The following is a 19,388-nucleotide window of genomic DNA, read 5'->3' as shown; positions in this document are numbered from 1 at the left end:
CTAATTCAACAGCATGTGTCTTTTTGTACATAATAAAGAAATTGTGCTGTAGTATAGACCCATTAGTCTACAGTAAATAGTAGATAGCGAATGTAAGTTTATTTTTTTTATCTACAACTTATTGACTTTAGTGTGGTATTAATGACCAAGTGGGAGGTCTTAATTGTAGTAGTAACACTTATGAAAGTACAGTGAAAAGTCCATAATTCAAGCCCTCCTTCATATTTTCCAAAGACATCTAGTAGGCCGGATTGGAGTCTTTGCCCAGCTGATTCTGGCTCCTGGGCCTTATGTTTGACACCCCTGCTCTGCAATCTAATAATCAGGGGACCTCCCTTGGGTGCTTAGTGCCTCTGTGCTGTCCTCAGCACAGTGCTACTACATACAAACTGATATAAGCTCTCAGTGATGTGTCCAGGTGTTGCTTCTGTGTAATGCATGTGTTTGAGACTCACCTGGCTGACGCAGCTAGCCTGACTGAGGGTGCTGACGGCGCGCATGTAGCTCTGGTTGCGAGAGCGGAAGGGCGGGGGATGAAAGGTGGCGGGGTCCAGCGTGACACTAGGGTGGGGCTGTATATCTCTTGTGGTTTGCAAGTGGTAGCCCTGGCTGAACAAGGACAGGGGGCAGGGACAGACACGATTTCACAGTTCAAAAGCCACAAAGGTAACATCTGGAACACACTGTAGTTTATAAATCCGCTGGTTAGCATCTGTTGGCACGGCCTTGTTTGTGATTAAATGAAAATGAACTTCTACCCTCTCACTTCTACATGATACCCCCTCACCCCTCTCATTTTTAAATATCCTCTAGTTCCATGATAAAACAGTAGTTCATTCATCCCAAAATCATAGAGAGCATGCATAGCTAGGCTGTGGCTCTTATTAGGGAAACAGTGACAGCATGGAGTTACAGTAAGAGATTATTACATTCTCCACCAGAGGATAAACAAAACATAAGAGCTGTTTTGTTTGTGGACAAAAGCAAAAGTGATCAGTTCAACACTGAGATGATGGTAACAAAATTAGCACTCAGTGGCAGTAGAGATGACGGATTCACGACTGCTCCCTAGCTTCAAGAATTTGGCTGCGTTTGAAAGTCACAGTGCCTGAAAACAAACAGTCACAGAGAACAATAAATTGGGGGGAAAAGCTGTGTTTTAGCTTAGGTAGAGCAATGACATCACGAATACGCCAATTAAAAAACACTCTGTATGTTGTTCTGGTTTAGCATGAAAAAGATACACATGGTCACCATTTACCAGCGAGAGATCATTAGGAAATCATTAAATGGAGGTGGTAAGATCCTGAGAAGCGAAATCTATCTGTTCTAAAACAGCCAACTGATGTACACTGTGCTTTAAAAAGTAACATCACACAAATCATCTGGATAATTAATCTCAATTTGTCCAGTGCAGAACCTTTTGCAACATGTTATTTGTATGTTAACCCTGATTAGAATAATTATCAACAAAATACTATTTACCACATTTATATTAATGAGTAGATCACATTAGAGTGAAAGTGAATGGTAAAACTGTCAATAATTAAGGTTTGTTGTAATTGTGAAGGCAACACAGTAGTGCAGGAGGGTCTTGGGTTTGGCTCCACAGGTCGACTGGGGCCTTTCTATGTGGAGATTGCATGCTCTCCCTTTGTCAAAGTCTGTCTAGGATCAAAACACAGACATATATACTCCACACTTGGCTGGGTTACAGAACAAACCCGTCACTTCCCCCAAGGCTTTTCATCAAGCAGTGTTAACTTTAACGTATGCCCTTCCATGTGTCACCTCTCCTGCATTTGAACCGGCTCTCTTTCTTTCTTCTTTTGACAGAATTGTCAGCAATAGCGTGATGCGGCGATGCAGTGTTTGTGTATGGTATATCAGAAATTTATATCAAACTCAAAACCAGTTGGTGCCACAGCAATCACCAGAGCACGGCTGCAGCTGACCCATGAAACAGTTGTAGAAATACAGTGCTTGGCAGGCAATGCCTAAGACCAAAAAAGAGCCAACCACACCAACCATACAAGCCAACAAAGGTACTATTGTTTTCCAAAGTAACTTCACTTGAAATCACCTGACTGTTCAATTTAGTCATATCTCTCAGGGACAGCTTAACAAAAAGCAGCATTAACAAACAGCAATTTTACTTTGACAGCATGTAGGCAGAGCAGTGAGACTGTTTATTTATATAGACGACTCTGAATGTTCTTGCTTTGAGCAACAACTAAACACAGCATGCAGCAACATTTTGTTAGCAGCAAGTGTTGCATTAAAACTCCCAACTTTCCACTTGTATTGAAGTATGAAAAAAAACAACTTGTGTCCTCAGCGTTGACTCCAATAAATTCTAGCCAAGCAACAATTAACACTGAAATCCAAGCAGCTCAACTGGTTGACCCTGAAGCAACACCAGAGATACTGCTATTGATGAGCGTTGGTTTTGTCATGTAAATATTTGAAACTTGTGAAATAAAAGGGAAATGAATCACAGTGCATCATCTTACCTTTTTTTGAGTAAGACCTTAGTGAACCCATGATAAAAACTGGAATATTTAAATGAATACACAGCATTGCCGTGGGCACACTAAGTCAATACGTTAGGCAACCAGGCCTACCTGTGGGAGTCTAAATGGGGTCTCTGCATGGCTGATTTGAGGACAAGAGCATCTGACCGAATGGTCTTTTGTGGAGAGGTCTTAGGGCTGGTGTCAGAGTCCCCACTTTCATCATCCACCTCTCCCATTGCTTTAACATAGCTACTGCTTCGCATCCGCCGACATGGGATCTCGTCATCCTTCTCACCTGGGTATCCACTCCACTCATCTTGGGGCACCTGTGGAAGATGGCACACCTACATTTAATACAATACAGACATTTATAACAATTAGGTCGAAGTAGTCCAGGATATTACTTGTTATTCCTGCAAGTCTGTGATAAAACGATGATGAGTACTATAGCAATATTTAGCCATGTACAAAATATACAGCTTTGACAGGGTTGTGTAAATGAAAGATATTCGCAAATACAGCTTGAAAATTACCCATATAAGTGTGAAAAGTGTATCAGCTATGTGTTTTTTAACCTAAATGGAAAAATCAAGTAAAGGAATTGTGTATCACAGTGATGCCAAGGATGTTATCATTGAAAATATAAAGTTGTGAGACCGTAACATAAAGCAAATTTTTTAATAATTATAAAGATTTATCCAAGTGGTTTCACAGCAGTGTACAAACGTTGGTCTCCACCTGTACCTAATTTTGGGCTGATTAAGAAATAATAACTGGTTACTTTGTTACGTGGACTTGTTCAACTGCTTGTTAACATAAATATACAATCAGCCAACTCAGTGCAGTTCGGTGTATTTAGGCATGAAATGTCCTATTGGAGTTCAAACTGAGCTTCAGGAAGAAAGGTGATTTAAGTGACATTGAACATGGTCATATATTGGGATTTTTTCCCACATAAACATATATAGAGATATGAGAAATAGTCATGATTTAACAAGAAGGGCAATTACTTTTACACACAGGACCAACTTTTTTCCCTTAATCAATTAAATCATAAAAACTGCATTTTGTATTTACTCTGGTTATCTTTGTCTAATATTAAAATGTGTTTGTTTGATCTGAAACACATAAGTGTGACAAATAAAACTAGGAAATCAGGAAGAGGGCAAACGCTTGTTCACACTGCTTTTTTTCCATTCATAAATGTTTAGGTAGCCCAAAACTCCCCAGCCCATCACTAAATTACGGAGTGAAATTCATTATCACATTTCTTAGAAGTAAAGTAAAATGGCACTTTACATCCGCACGGTCAACATTCAGTTGAATGGACAGGGTTCAGCATCCTTTTTAGCAAATCGCTCATAATGCAAATCAAAATGTGGCCATATTTAAAGGATTTTTGGGAAGCAAATGAACACATTTGGCAAGGAATCAGTATGTATTTTTATGCACGCACAGAAAAGGCAGCCAATCATACCCCTGAGGCTTGGGCTGTAACTTTTAAGTCAGCATACTGTCATCACTGTAGTATTACTAATACAAAAACATACATGCTCTTCAATTAGCTTTGACTGTCAGCCAAATAAACACAAAATAAGCTTTTGGCATACTGCAGCTCAGAATAAGTTGTAAGGCAAATGTGATTAAAAACGACAAAAATAATGAACACTCATGTACAGTCATGTGAAAAAGAAAGGCTGACAGTATTCTATGCAGTCCTGTGAAAAACAAACTACACCCCATGAACCAGTAGCTTGTGGCACCACCGTTAGCAGCAGTAATCGGTGAAGTAATTGTATTCTGTATGACTTTATCAGTCTCTCACATCGTTGTGAAGGAATTTTGGCCGACGCATCTTTACAGTTTTGCTTCAGTGCAAGCAAATGCTTATGTACAGCTCTCTTAATGTCCCGCCACCGCATTTCAATCAGACTGAGGTCTGGATTTTAACCAGAATATTGCAACACCTTGTTTCTTTTCTTTTTCCATCATTATGCTGTAGATTTGCTGGTGCACTTGGGAACATGGGGACATCCACCGCTAGGAATATTATGCCATTGTGTTAACACACACCTGAATGCTCCAGACCAGCAGAACTTCTGCTTTAACAAAGGTGGTCCCACTTGCTGATGATCAGTTAATTAAGTGCATTCGATTAGCAGCACTTGGCTGCTACTTACCGTACACCCCTGATTTCTATGGAAGCAGAAAGGCTGTACTCTTTCATGTGACTGTATGTATTAGATGCTCATAGCCATAACATTATATATTTGTAGCATAAATTGGTTTCAGTGTTTCAATTATAAGTACAATAAACAGGGACTTTGCTTAACACAGCAGCATCAAGATTAGCATAGTGAGTAAGTGATTCCGTTCTAATTACTCTACACTGTGCTGTGCAGTGCTGCAGATGTCTACACATAATAATTGCGCTGATTTAGTGATTTTGATAGAACAGAAATTATAGAGTATATCAAGTTCAACTCTTCAAAAATGATTATCTGTTATTGTTGGGTTGAATACACAGTGTATGTTTGAGCTTACAGTATCAGATTGATACTATTAAAAACAAGGTTCATGGGTTCTTCAATTGCACCCTGGTTTAATTCTTATGAAGATGGACAGCTACAGTGGCCATGTGTCACCAGTGTTGGTCAAGTTACTTGAAAAAAGTACTCAGTAACTAATTACTGATTACTTCCCCCCAAAAGTAATCCCGTTACTTTACTGATTACTTATTTTCAAAAGTAATTAATTACTTAGTTACTTAGTTACTTTTTAAAAACACGATTTACAACCTGAAGAGGTGATAAAGCGATAGATCTTTCAGCCCAATTCTACTTTTTCTGCATAATCCATCATACAAAATGTAATCAAATGGAAAAGTCTCATTTTAAAACTTTTATAATTTTATTAATTTTAATCTTTTAACTTTATGCATCAAGCAAAAATTTAATTATATGCAACATTCTCTGACTGGAAGAAATTTGTTTAACATTTAAACCTATTTTCTGCACATTCCAGCACATAAAATATTTTTTTTTGTGTTTACACTCACTCTTTCAAATAGATGCAAGTAAAACACAGCAGAAAATAAATAAAATCAAAGACTAGCGGTCCTTTTGCTCTATTTTCACCTGTAAAGCAGGAGTTGGGTAGGCGGAGGTTTACCCTGGTGCAGGTGTGCCGCAGCAGTCAGTGGAAGGATACGGCAGTTTCTCTGTGAATTTCCCATTACGTGGTAGCACTCGGAGCTTGCTTGGAAGTTTAGGGGTTTTTTTCGCTGTAAAAAGATGTTTTCTTCCCACGCACAATGCTAATGGACGCTAATGTTTTTGTCACTTTTTATGGAATCAAACTCAAAATAAGGTCAGTACTTCCACGCTTTAAACGCTGCACGCTCATACTCTCTCCCGTACTCGATATATGATCCATTGTTGATCTGCACACAGCTGTTGTCATGACCGTCGCACTCGCGTACGTCACTGTCATGAGACATTCTCGCAAAAAAAATCACGGTTTTTAGTAACGCAGTAACGCAGCGTTCCTACAGGAAAGTAACGGTAATCTAATTACCGTTTTTGCAATAGTAATCCCTTACTTTACTCGTTACTTGAAAAAAGTAATCGGATTACAGTAACACATTACCATCTCTGTGTGTCACACACTGATTCTGCTAACAGCGTATTGATCAGGCATGTAGCAAGTACAGCAGTGTTAGTGTGTGGTGCAGCTAGCAGTAGTCCCAGTGGACAGACCAGTCTTAGCTCCTGGAACAACAAGCCCAGGCGCAGGACTGTTCTTCATGCTCTGCCAGTTACTCACTTTAGCCAGTCATACAGCGTGGCTGTTTCTCTGCCACAAGTGCTGAACTGCTCTCACAGAAAAGAAAGTGGCTCACACCCCTTTTTTTCTCCTGGAGGTGGAATAATGCTTTCTCTATCACTTCCATTCTCGCTGTCTGTTCGTGCTGCCCATCTCTTCATCTCTTCCCCTCATAATCTTTTTCTTTAGCACCCAATATCCTCTCTTACTCGACAGCCCTTGTGCTCAGTGGCGACAGGTGAGGGACTCAACAGCATAAGGCACTTATATAAAGCTTTTTTCTTCTGTATGGAAGGTGGCACATAGTAAAAAGTAGGAGGATTTACAGATGATTAAAGCAGGACCAACTGGGCTTCATCATCCTTAGTGTAAAGTATTCTGCTCAGATGTATTCCTCAACTGTTTTTGTAGTCAACATAAAACACGTTCTGAATCTTTTAAACCATATGCTACGATTTGAAGCCAAAACACAATGAATTTCTTTTGCGCAGCATGTCTCACTGCCTCAGCACTAAACTCCACAACAGCACGTAGGAAAACGAGAGATGATTGTTCGGTTACCTAATATTGTGATATAAGATAACATTTTGTGCATTATCATCTAAAAAAATGAAGGCAGTAGGTACGTTGCAAACCTGCGTAACCTCATAAGTTAACATGGGAAAAAAAAGACCCATCAGCAAAAAGTGTAACACAGGCTAATACATTTTCCATTCCCACATGCATAGAATAAAATGCCTGGAAACTAAATTAATCAGCCTTAAAGACAGCAATAAAGTAAAAGATTCATTTTCCTCCTAATGCACAACCATTGATCGTCTGGGGCTGCTGTTAACAAGGCAGTCATCACTCATGGAAGCAGTGCGCTACCTCATTAGCATTACCTTATTTCTGTGTTCATTTGATGCCATACCTGAAAGAACTTGTTCAGCTGTGCCTCTGAGGCAGCTAGACAGATGAGCTGCTTTACACCATCATTAGTTACTACTACACTGTGGGCACTTTGTACAAAAATAACCCTGGGATAAAACATCTTCTCAATGCAGAAAGTAATTCCATAACGCCATGTACCAGATGTGAAACTGCATCTAGTGAAAAACAACACTGACCTGTTGGATGTGGTAGAACAATTTCTAGCTCGTAAATGTGCGGGTCCTGTAATTTTGTGCCTGAGTAAGCCAGTTATTTTTTGGCTTTTGAAATGGTGAGAGTGGACGCAGTCTATTTGAAGGTTTTTAAATGCAAAGGTAGCAGGATAACTATGATTTTAAAAAATATGGTGGGAAGGAGCCCTTCTTGTACTGAGACCATTTCTGATGAGGCTATGGTTAGTAGTAGATTGAAGGACCGGGTCCATCGCTCAGGTCCTGTGTCAGGTCTTTGCTGAATTTCTTCTTATTTCTTAAGGACATGCCCTTCAGATACTATTCTGTTGCCTTCTACTTCTTGTTTCGTTACACTTTTCCAGTTTCATTAGGTTTTTAAGGGCAGATTAAACATCATCGGGAATCGGGTGTCCATTTTATGTCTCAGCGATTCATAGGTCAGTGTTAAGTGGTCAGTTACAAGGACAGGACTGAAAATGAGTGAAAAAACCACCAACGTCCAAAGAAAACTTTCCAAAGACCTTAAGAAAACCTGGAGAACTATTGCTCGAGACTGCTTTTAAAAATTACAAGAAGTGTAAAGAAACTAGAGGTGAATCAAGACTTTTGCACAGCACTGTATGCATTTTTCTTAATGGCTTAAAATGATATGTAGATTCAACCTCTAATATTCTTTGACATATGCTTCACCCTACCCTTGTTGGCTTAGATGGTCAGACTGAAGACGTGACACTTGCTAAAACAAGATTATGTCAGCTTCCCTAAGGCAGGCCTGTCCTCCTCCTCACAAGTGAACATTGACCTAAAGGACCCAGACATCAAAGAGATAAAATCAGATGGGCACCAAGAGCGTTCACCACAACGCCTTTACAGATCTCCGCTCATTGATTCCACTGAATAAGGCTCTCATTATGGACATGCTCAGTGCTGAATGTGCCCATGTGGCAGCTGCAGGGTCTCTGCCTGCTGACATATAAGCTTGTTAAATGCCAGTGAGAGAGCCCCTCTATTGACAGAGACTACCCATTACACACAAATAACTGCAGTTTGCGTATCTGTGTGTAACTGTGCATTTCACACAGCATCAAAATGAATGAAGGGGATGCATATGGTACTCGGTAGAACTATTTATGGGTTTATATGAGTGCCGCTTCAAATTTGATGTCATGAGTAAAAAAACATGGGTAATTGTTGATTATAGTGCAAGCACATATTTCAGTTTGCAACTTTCTCATAATGGCTGTCATTGAAAGTGGCTTAAAGGAGTTGTCTATTTTCAAGATTGAGTGATATACAAGCACAACTGTAATATGGAAGCATAGCTTTAATAATGGCCAATCACTTCAGCTGTTCTCTTTCACATTACAGTCACATTACAGTCCAGGCCAGCTTTTCCCAAGATGTGCATACAACAAGCATCGTAATGCTAATGACGACCCATTGGAAATCTGTTTGGCATTTCAGAAACAACTGTTACCCATGTCACTGTTTTTATCATTATTTCCAATTCTTAAGTCACCTTCATTAAAAGCTACTTAAAGCAGGACTTTGAGCTTAATATTCTAATGCTGTAGCCTGTGAGTCACTGTGGATGAGAGCATTAGCTAAGTGCTTAGTATTAAAAATTAAAAGAAACTCAAAGATCGCTGAAACACTGAATACTTGACTTTTGACCGTTTTAGAAGAAGTCACTATCTGTAGCTTAGATTAGATTAGATAGAACTTTATTAATCCCTCGGGTGGGTTCCTCTGGGAAATTCGATTAACTGCTTTACTTTAGTCTCGTGACTCGTGACAGTGTTACAGGCAAGCATGGGGCATAAAATCTGTGAATAAAGTAATGTCTCTTTCCAATCTGGTGAACCAGCTCCTACAGCAACTCAAGCCACACTATATGCTGTTTTTGCAGACACCACAGCCTTGTTTCCTACACTGGAGTTCAGCTCAGTGGTTCTTCTCAGTGCTTTCCACCATGACATTGATTCAGTCAGGCGAGCTCTATATCTTAATAGACAATAGCTCCCTGAGGTGAGCACACAAAAGGGAATCCTGGTTAAATATATTGACTTCTCACACTTGTGGACACTGTAATTGCCCTCTGGAGGATGACAGAAAGAAAGGCAGACTCCAAATACCCTGCTGTCTAGATTCCTAATCGATCAATGCATTTTATCGAGAAGGGCAGTGTCGGAGATGAGTGGATATTGATCTTAGTTATTGTTTGTTGTATTATCTGATAGTTGGCGTTTCAAATATCTCCACATTTAATGGCCTTTCAGTCTATATTCAGACATTTTTTGTGGGCCTTTTCCAAAGAGTTGAGTATTAAACATTTAGAAGAACACAAAACTTGGAAGGAAACATCCTGTTATTGCTTCAAACTAAATTAAACAACTTCTGTGATTTCATTAATTCTGAAAGCAAAGGATGACTTATACGTGGACATAAACTAGCAGCTGATCAATGCCAGTCAGAATTGTTTGCATGGTATGGAATGAAATCAGTGTTTGTGTACCAGCCATAGCATATACACCGATGCACACAAAAACATGTATTTCAGTAGCTCAGTACAATACGCCACTAATCAAATTTGTCCGTACTTTAAGGACATATATTTCCAAAAAAAGGTACTACTAACCTGCAGGTAATGACATGTCCGCGATGACTTGAGGTCCGTGTACATCATGGGTTTCTCTAAATTAAGCGATGACTTCCTGTAGGCCTCTTTGGCCTGGCTGACTGTTAGAGTCGACCAGGAGCTCCTCTTCATGAACTTGCCCTCGGGTCCCATGGCCATACTCTCACACGCTGAGCACTTGACGTCATTGTTACTCTTTGAGGTCTTGAGTGACAGGTCTCCAAAGTGGTGGCTGTGCATGGAATCTGGGTGGTAGTGGCCGACATGTTCCCCATGGTGCCGTGACATGACACTGGGTGTGCGATAGGTGCTGTCACTATCCAGGTTGTCATCTGAGCTCCACCAGCCACCAGAGCGGTGCTTACGTTCTTTGCTCTTGCTCCTCTTGCTACCGTGTTTTGTGGAGTGGTGGCCATGATGGTGATAACCCCCTCCTACAATGTCACCTTTTGTGCCATTCATCTTGGACGATCCCTCCAGGGAGTGGGACTTGGTGAAGAGCTTTTGGACTGAATGAACAAGGTGTCGAATGCGGCCGGGACTCTCACTGCGTTGCTCGGTGGTGGTGGAGGTGCGCTGGTATTGTAGAGTGTGGAAGCCGTCACGGTGCAGTGGCAGTTGTTTCTCAAACTGGTCCAGGAGATTAGCAGGAAGGCGGTTGCTCTTGGTGCCAGCATGGTGGGAAGAGGCAGCTGCTGCAGCTGCTGCAGCCGCAACAGCTGGGGATGTGGCGGAGGCTGTGATGGCAGCGCAGTCGTCCCGTGTGGCTGAGTCATAATACTGAGAGCTGTAGTGCATTCTGGGGAAGGTGCTACTGGAGATGTGGTCAGATGCAGCAGCTGGGGGCATCATGACAGGGGACATCATCATGCAGTCGGAGTGGATGGAGCTGCGTGGTGAGTAGCGGTGGTGGAAGTCCATAGGGCAGCTCTCTGTGGGGCTGAGCAGGTAGGATGGGTGGCGGGAGTCAGCGCCATGGTGAGTGTGGATGTCATGGACGTGGGGATCATAGTCCAAGCCGTGGGGTAGAGGAATCTGATGTTGGGAGCGGCTGCCCGATAAGCCCTTCATGTTCCTGGATGGAGGGAGGCGTCTGCCTTCATTGAACTTTCGAGACAGAGACCAAGATGAAGTCTTCTGGTCTGTTTCAGAGAAGGAGAAAAAGAAGAGAAAGATTCTGTCAGATTGAGAGAGCATAGTGACACCTGACAGACGAATACTCTCACGGGGTGCTTCACAACCATCCTGCAATTCTAATTTACATCTAGACCAGTCCGTACCAAAACACTTCTAATTAAGTAAATACTCCTACAAAGGCCAGACCATGTTACACAATAGGTTTTTACACTTTTACACTGATTGACACTTTCAGTAATGTGACGCTAACCTAAGTTAACCTCAGTAATGACTGCTTTTAATATAGTAGAAAAGCTAATGAAATATTTTTGTTCTACATGAAAAGTTGCACTTGTGTGTCAAATTTCATCGCATCTGAAAAGAACAGATGACAAAATACCCTGGAGGTTTTGAAGCTTAAAAATAGGAAATGTACTTGTGATGTATAATTCATCATAAATGACTGATTATCTCCTGCATATATGTTGAAATACACTCCTTTTTGCAACTGATTTTATTCTTCATCGTAAAGGTAGATGTCAGTAAAGGAGTTTCGCTTTTTAGAATATATAAAGAGAACAAGCATTTATTTCAGAGACATTGTTATCAGTTGGACCTGAAGACTCAATAATACACGGTTTATGGATAGATAACCATAAATTACAGTAGAGATTTTCTGCACTAACCAGATGTTTCCTTCTATATAACTATACTCTACAGAATCAAGGCTCCAGTTGTTTTCTCAAAATGTTTTTTACAAAAATTGTGAAGAAATCTAAAGCAAATGTAATCCCTTACTAGATATTATTGTCAAGTTGTCAAGTTAAAAAGCTAGCTTGCTTCATTTAATCCAATATAATACTTGTCTGTAAAAGAAGACTATGTTCCTAAACTCATCCCATATCCTTCCTGCAACTGCTTGGGCTGATTCACTGTTAAAAGCAGGGTTGTTGTCACAAAAAATAAATTAATCAAAGAAAGTGTTAGTGATTATTGCACTTCTATCATTGGTCAAATAATAATATGAACCTCAGGAATAGTTCAGAAGTCCACATACAGCGTCCAAGATCCTAATTCCTGTCTCGTGGTTTTGTCCCCAGTCTCTATGACAGATTTAGAAAATATAAAATACCTCCAAGAACTTGGTCTTGCTTGGTCTTAAGTCAATATATAAGGTTGGAGGTGGGTCACATGGTCCATACATAAACACAGAAAAAGTTAGAACTAAACTGGGTCTACACAGCATCACTGCTTTAACCGCAAAATGATCAAAATCATCCCAGCTGGACTGATACTGGTAGTACAACAGTCAAAAAAATGTAAAAGAAGTATAATAAAGGCTCAGGGGTGAGACCAGGTTATCCATTCATCAAAGGTTTTTGATGCTCAGCAGTTTAACAGTATCCTTTGATAAGACACTGAACCACCGGTTACTCTGGATGACAGGTAGGTGAATGAGAACATATTATAAAGTGCTTTGTAAAACGTAGCTCAGGTTAATAAAAGTGCAGACCTTTTACAGACAGATTGGATTTTTAGAATTTGCATTGCATGAAAAAGCAATGCAACAACTACTTTTGAATTTTGATTGTAATGATGCCAAATTCCATATTCATCAAAGAGTTTGCAGATTTTTGGTCTGGCTTTTTTAAACAGACTTTCCTCAAGCCTGAAATCCACAGCTTTAATTCTGGCTGATTGAACCTAACTTTAAGAGGTTTCTGAAGTTTTAACCCTCAAATTTTCTCTGCAGCTATACTTTCAGACTTTGTTTGTAAATCTGTACGTAATATAGTTTTACAGACTCTTTCAGTGATAAAGCTTTGAGGACACAATGTTTGTATGTTGCACTGTAGTTAATATAATATGATTAGCGGTGATGGGAATAACGGCGTTACAAGTAACAGCCAGTAGCGGTTTTAGATACGGGCGGTTGCCCGGGGCAGCATCACGGGCATCGACAAAAAAAAAAAAAAATGCTTGTACTCATGCTGCCCCGACGTCAGCCAGCGCATATTGGGAATGGCATAGACACCGATCGGTTTTCTATCGCCAATTTGCTGGGAGTAAGGGCGCCCTTCGTTTACGAGGTGCACCTGCTGCTTGCGGCGCAGAGACGAGAGGGCAGGGCGGCGGGGGATTTTCTGACCGGCTGGAGCAGCATCTAATAAACAACCCGCAAAGTAAAACAAAATAAAAATAAACCAACAAACACGAAAACACCAGACATTATGATACAGACTTATAATCTGCACTAATGTTTTTTTCGAAATTCTATACACGAAAAGTGAGCGCGAGAGCCCTCGGTGCGCCTGCTTGCTGCTGAAGTCAAAGTAAACTTTATTGTCATCTCTGCTACATACAGTCCAGTATATAGAGCAGGGGTCCCCAATCCGAGTCCACAAGGGCCGGTGTCCCTGCAGGTTTTAGATGTGTCCTTGATCCATCACAGCTGATTTAAATGGATAAATTACCTTCTCAACATGTCTTCAGTTCTCCAGAGGCCTGGTAATGAACTAATCATGTGATTCAGGTGTGTTGACCCAGGGTGAGATCTAAAACCTGCAGGGACACCGGCCCTCGTGGACTGGGATTGGGGACCCCTGATATAGAGAGACGAGACGACAAGGCTCCAGTTACAGCAGTGCAAGCAAACAAAAAATATATGTAAGAAGAGTCAGAAAATAAATATACACTTTAGGACCAGGGGTAAAGGGATCAATAACAATTTACAGTTTGATGATTTAAAGTCTCACACACAAGCCATCAAAAGGGGACGGGGGGCTTGCTGCTTCCAAATAGAGCACATTTCACTTATAATCTTGTAAATCCAAGCCCATTATGTATTCATGATTTGAATCCTGGGTTGTGTGAAATCTCAGAAATGCACCCTAGACAAAGTGAATCTGTGAACTAAGGTGTAGGTGTGTTAGATCATGTTGTGGTGATCCTTGGGTTGAGATGGGTGTTCATACTGGAGTGCAAAATTAAAACCAATGGAAGATGGACAAGAAAAGTTCAAAGCCATCAGGTCCTCAGTTTAGAAAAAGAGAAAAGAAGAGGAAGAGAAACGAGCAAAAGATGCAGGTAAGCAGATGTGTCATTGGATAATGGCAGGTCATCCTGAAACAATCAGAGTCAGAATACTTTATTAATCCCCAAGGAAATTATGTGAGTTACAGAAGAAATGGTAAAAATAGCAACAGTAACAGACTAAACTCCAAACAATACATTATGTTACAGATTTTAATATTAATTAGTCATTGTCAGTTGTTGATGCGTACTGTTCTCATTGTATGACGAATTATGATGGCTGTTTGGTAGCCGTTTGCATACTATGCATACTCTCTCTCTCTTCATATGTATGTGTGTGTGTGTGTGTGTGTGTGTGTACAACAATTTTATGTTAATGTACAATCCTTAATACGTTTTGTGTGTGTGTGTGTGTGGTGGTGGTGGTGGGGGGGCGCCAGAGGGAGTGTTCGCCCAGGGCGCCAAACTGGCTAGGACCGCCACTGGTGTTACTAACTGCGTTACTTTTTCCAGTAACGAGTAATCTAACTAATCACTATTCCTATCGTTACAACACTGTTACAGTTACTAACAAGAAAATACGGTCCGTTACTATTTTTCAACAAACAGAAGCACGGAAGTAGCTGACTACTAAGTAAGCTGGGCGCTACAGCTTTAAGCAGCTGCGCGCGCTCCTGCGGACGGTAATCACGATTACTTTTTGGCAAAACACCTGGAGCTAAGGGGGCAAAACAATCGCATGAGTGCTGCTGTTTGACTGAGGAAGAATAAAGTAGTCGTGGTAAGCCGATCACATGACCACGTAAAGACAAAGCAACAAGGTGATGATTTACCAGTTTTTAAATTGTGTTGATAGGCCACGTAAAACCAGAGTCATGATAAACAATATATACGCGTGTTTTTTCATGAATTGTTTCGCCATGTTTACTGTCTAACGACAGCGCAGTAAGCACTCTCTGCGTATGAGCAAAAAATAAAAATAAAAAAACAACAGGGGAAGTTTTAAGAGTGACGGCGAGCGAGAGAGAGAGAGAAAGACAGCAGAAAAAGAGAGAGAACGAGTTTTGAGATGTGAGAGATTTGTGACGTTTAGCGTGTTTGGAGTGTGTAGTTAATGTGTTGTCTTGTGTAGTTAGTGTGTAGTGTTGTGGATAGTTTTGTGCAGAGGTGGGACCAAGTCATTGTTTTGCAAGTCTCAAGTAAGTCTCAAGTCTTTATCCTCAAGTCTCAAGTCAAGTCTCAAGTAATGTCAGGCAAGTCAGAGTCGAGTCTCAAGTCACTGGTGTAAAAGTCCGAGTAAAGTCACAAGTCTGAAATTTTGAATTTCAAGTCCTTTCGAGTCTTTAAAAAAAACAAAACGAAAAAAGCATGTTGCAGTTATGCTAAATGTAAATGTTAGACCATGTAATTTTTAAATCTGTGTTTTTCTCAACACATGACAAAATAGTGAACTTAGAAAATACACACAAATTGTGAAATTGTACCTCTTTAAAATGCAGCTCAATTAAACCTAGCTCCAAGAATAATTTTCACCGACAGTTCTGAGATAAGCTGCATGTTATTCTTGGATGCGGTTTTAGGACCGGCTTTAAAATCGCATGACAAAAATATCATACATATTAAAAAAAACTGCATCACCAACGTAGCCTGGCCAACATTTGCTAGTTAGATGAAGTCAGCTATCTCATCGTAGCATATTTATATGCATATTTATAATCATACGGTTCTTGGAGTGAGTGCATACACTCATGAAGTTTAGTAACTTCAGGTCACTGCAACAAGCCCAGGTACAGTTTACCGCCGGATGGGTGCAGGCAGAGGTGGGACCAAGTCATTGTTTTGCAAGTCTCAAGTAAGTCTCAAGTCTTTATCCTCAAGTCTCAAGTCAAGTCTCAAGTAATGTCAGGCAAGTCAGAGTCGAGTCTCAAGTCACTGGTGTAAAAGTCCGAGTCAAGTCACAAGTCTGAAACTTTGAATTTCAAGTCCTTTCGAGTCTTTAAAAAAAAAAACAACGAAAAAATAATGTTGCAGTTATATGCTAAATGTAAATATTAGACCATGTAATTTTAAAATCTGTGTTTTTCTCAACACATGACAAAATAGTGAACTTAGAAAATATACACAAATTGTGAAATTGCACCTCTTTAAAATGCAGCTCAATTAAACCTAGCTCCAAGAATAATTTTCACCGACAGTTCTGAGATAAGCTGCATGTTATTCTTGGATGCGGTTGTAGGACCAGCTTTAAAATCGCATGACAAAAATATCATACACATTAAAAAAAACTGTATCACCAACGTAGCCTGGACAACATTTGCTAGTTAGATGAAGTCAGCTATCTCATCGTAGCATATTTATATGCATATTTATAATCATACGGTTCTTGGAGTGAGTGCATACACTCATGAAGTTTAGTAACTTCAGGTCACTGCAACAAGCCCAGGTACAGTTTACCGACGGATGGGTGCAGGACCTTGAAATGCACCGTGTAGAACGAAAGACCATCGTACGTATCATAAGTTTACCAGTCTCACAAATTGTCGTCATAAATACACATTCGTTAACAGTTTATTAATATAACCTTTGAGCTCAAGGGTAATTAATTAGTAGTGGAAATAATTTCTGGTACCCATCACAGAAATGTAGCAGTGACAACAATATTGTATGCTGTAATCGTACTGGGCAATTAGTGATACAAAAACCCTGTTTTATCCTGTGAATAAAAGTATGTGTTTTTGTCAATGTACCATAATAACAGAAGCGAAACGCAATATTGTGTCAGGACAATTCACTATTTATGCACAATAAATAAAGGAGCATAGCGCGACCATTTCTGTTCAGCGCCAGACTTGCTTGTAACCTATATCACTAATTATGTTATGAAAATGACGTATTAACTACTAAAAAACACTGACCTTCGTGTAAATGCTTGGAGCAGGCTAACCTGTGAGCTGGAGGGTTCTGGGACGTTATATTTGATCTTTGAATGGCTGCAATCCAGTCGCGTCTTTGTTACTTCGGAAACATGGCTCGAACAATTTCTCTTCAACGACGTAATCCGATAACAACCGATCTCTTTACCCGTCGGCTTCCCGTGGCTGTCATGCGACCGGCTATTGCAGTTAATAATAAAACGGCTTCTTGACATTTTTGTGTTTCTTTTTATCGCTGTATAACTGATTTTAATTGAAAGCCTGCGTGCGCTAGTACCGCTTGCCACGAGTTCCCAGAATCCTTTGCGGTTCTACCCGTGAATGACGTCACATTTTCAATCTCTATATAATATGCATGTTAAATTTTATATTTGGGGTAAAATATCAAGTCTTTTCAAGTAAACCGGTTCAAGTCCAATTCAAGTCCCAAGTCATTGGTGTAAAAGTCCAAGTCAAGTCACAAGTCTTAGAACATTTTTTCAAGTCAAGTCTAAAGTCATAAAATTAATGACTCGAGTCTGACTCGAGTCCAAGTCATGTGACTCGAGTCCACACCTCTGGGTGCAGGACCTTGAAATGCACCGTGTAGAAAGTAAAGACCATCGTACGAACAAAGGTAAGTTTACCAGTCTCACAAATCGTCTTCATAAATACACATTCGTTAACCGTTTATTAATATAACCTTTGAGCTCAACGGTAATTAATTAGTAGTGGAAATAATTTCTGGTTCATCACAGAAATGTAGCAGTGACAATAATACTGTATGCTGTAATCGTACTGGACAATTAGTGATACAAAAAAACTGTTTTATCCTGTGAATAAAAGTATATGTTTTTGTCAATGTACCATAATAACAGAAGCGAAACGCAATATTGTGTCAGGACAATTCACTATTTATGCACAATAAATAAAGGAGCATAGCGCGACAATTTCTGTTCAGCACCAGACTTGCTTGTAACCTATATCACCAATTATGTTATGAAAATGACGTGTTAACTACAACAGCAGACTGACCTTTGTGTAAATGTTTGGAGCAGATTAACCTGTGAGCTGGAGGGTTCTGGGACGTTATATTTGGTCTTTGAATGGCTGCAATCCAGGCCATCCGTCGCCTCTTTGTTACTTCGGAAACATGGCTCGAACAATTTCTCTTCAACGACGTAATCCGATAACAACCGATCTCTTTACCCGTCGGCTTCCCGTGGCTGTCATGCGACCGGCTATTGCAGTCAATAATACAACAGCTTCTTGACATTTTTGTGTTTCTTTTTATCGCTGTATAACTGATTTCAATTGAAAGCCTGCGCGCGCTAGTACCTCTTGCCACGAGTTCCCAGAATCCTTTGCGGTTTTACCCCTGAATGACGTCACATTTTCAATCTCTATATAATATGCATGTTAAATTTTATATTTGGGGTGAAATATCAAGTCTTTTCAAGTAAACCGGTTCAAGTCCAATTCAAGTCCCAGGTCATTGGTGTAAAAGTCCAAGTCAAGTCACAAGTCTTAGAACATTTTTTCAAGTCAAGTCTAAAGTCATAAAATTAATGACTGAGTCTGACTCGAGTCCAAGTCATGTGACTCGAGTCCACACCTCTGGTTTTGTGTTGTGTGTCCGAACAATGAGGCAACTGCTGTCTCCAGGTAGAAAAAGGAGTGATACACCTGCTGCTGTCAGACCTGCAGGTATCAGGCTGTGATGTTTTCCTTTATAGTGAACAGAAATTCTTTTTTGGAGTGGCACAAATAATTTGTGTGGCATCTTATTGAATGCAGAACAGCTGATTGTTCTGTAAATAGTTTGAAATGTTTATTTAAAAAATCAAGGTAAAAGGTAAATGGATGCAAATAACTTTGCTGTTTGCAAAACTTGTGCATAGGATTTTAAAATTGACAATTTATATTTGTATTTAAAGTTATGAAATATGATTCATTAAATATGTTTGTGGTTGTTACAGTAAAAAATATAACTTTTTCTACTCTGATTTTGTTTTTTTGTCTGATTTTAGATCAATTGTGTTAATACAGTATGTCAAAATGAAAACATAACTGTAAATTCAGACACATGAGGTTGTGCTGAAAAGGATGATACCAAACAAGACAAAGTAAATAGTTTTTAAAGGTGAACTGTGGAGGGAAAATCAAAAGTAGTTAAAAAATGGCCAATTATACCCTGGACCTCAGAGAGTTAAACGTTTTTTTAACCCTCTGAGGTTTTCAA

At 39.9% G+C, this 19,388-nt stretch overlaps 1 protein-coding gene across 4 annotated transcripts in view; it reads right to left on the bottom strand.

The window, feature by feature from the left end:
* dlgap2b (discs, large (Drosophila) homolog-associated protein 2b) overlaps positions 1-19,388 on the bottom strand; it is a 119,370-nt gene that overhangs the window by 37,406 nt on the left and 62,576 nt on the right. For all 4 annotated transcript variants that reach the window (XM_085248277.1, XM_085248278.1, XM_085248281.1 and 1 more), the window contains exons 2-4: positions 10,086-11,227; positions 2,625-2,842; positions 456-609 (exon numbers count right to left, since the gene is read on the bottom strand). In XM_085248277.1, the coding sequence (XP_085104403.1) occupies positions 456-609; positions 2,625-2,842; positions 10,086-11,227 (1,514 nt within the window). The remainder of the gene's footprint in view (positions 1-455; positions 610-2,624; positions 2,843-10,085; positions 11,228-19,388) is intronic.

This window comes from Mchenga conophoros, linkage group LG15 (assembly GCF_057382185.1).
Source record: "Mchenga conophoros isolate Kocher_MC1m ecotype Shallow Benthic linkage group LG15, M_conophoros_male_GT1.1, whole genome shotgun sequence".
In the NCBI taxonomy this organism is placed as follows: domain Eukaryota; kingdom Metazoa; phylum Chordata; class Actinopteri; order Cichliformes; family Cichlidae; genus Mchenga; species Mchenga conophoros.
The sequence above is the reverse complement of the archived record's forward strand: the minus strand, read 5'-3'. Positions and strand labels throughout refer to the sequence as shown.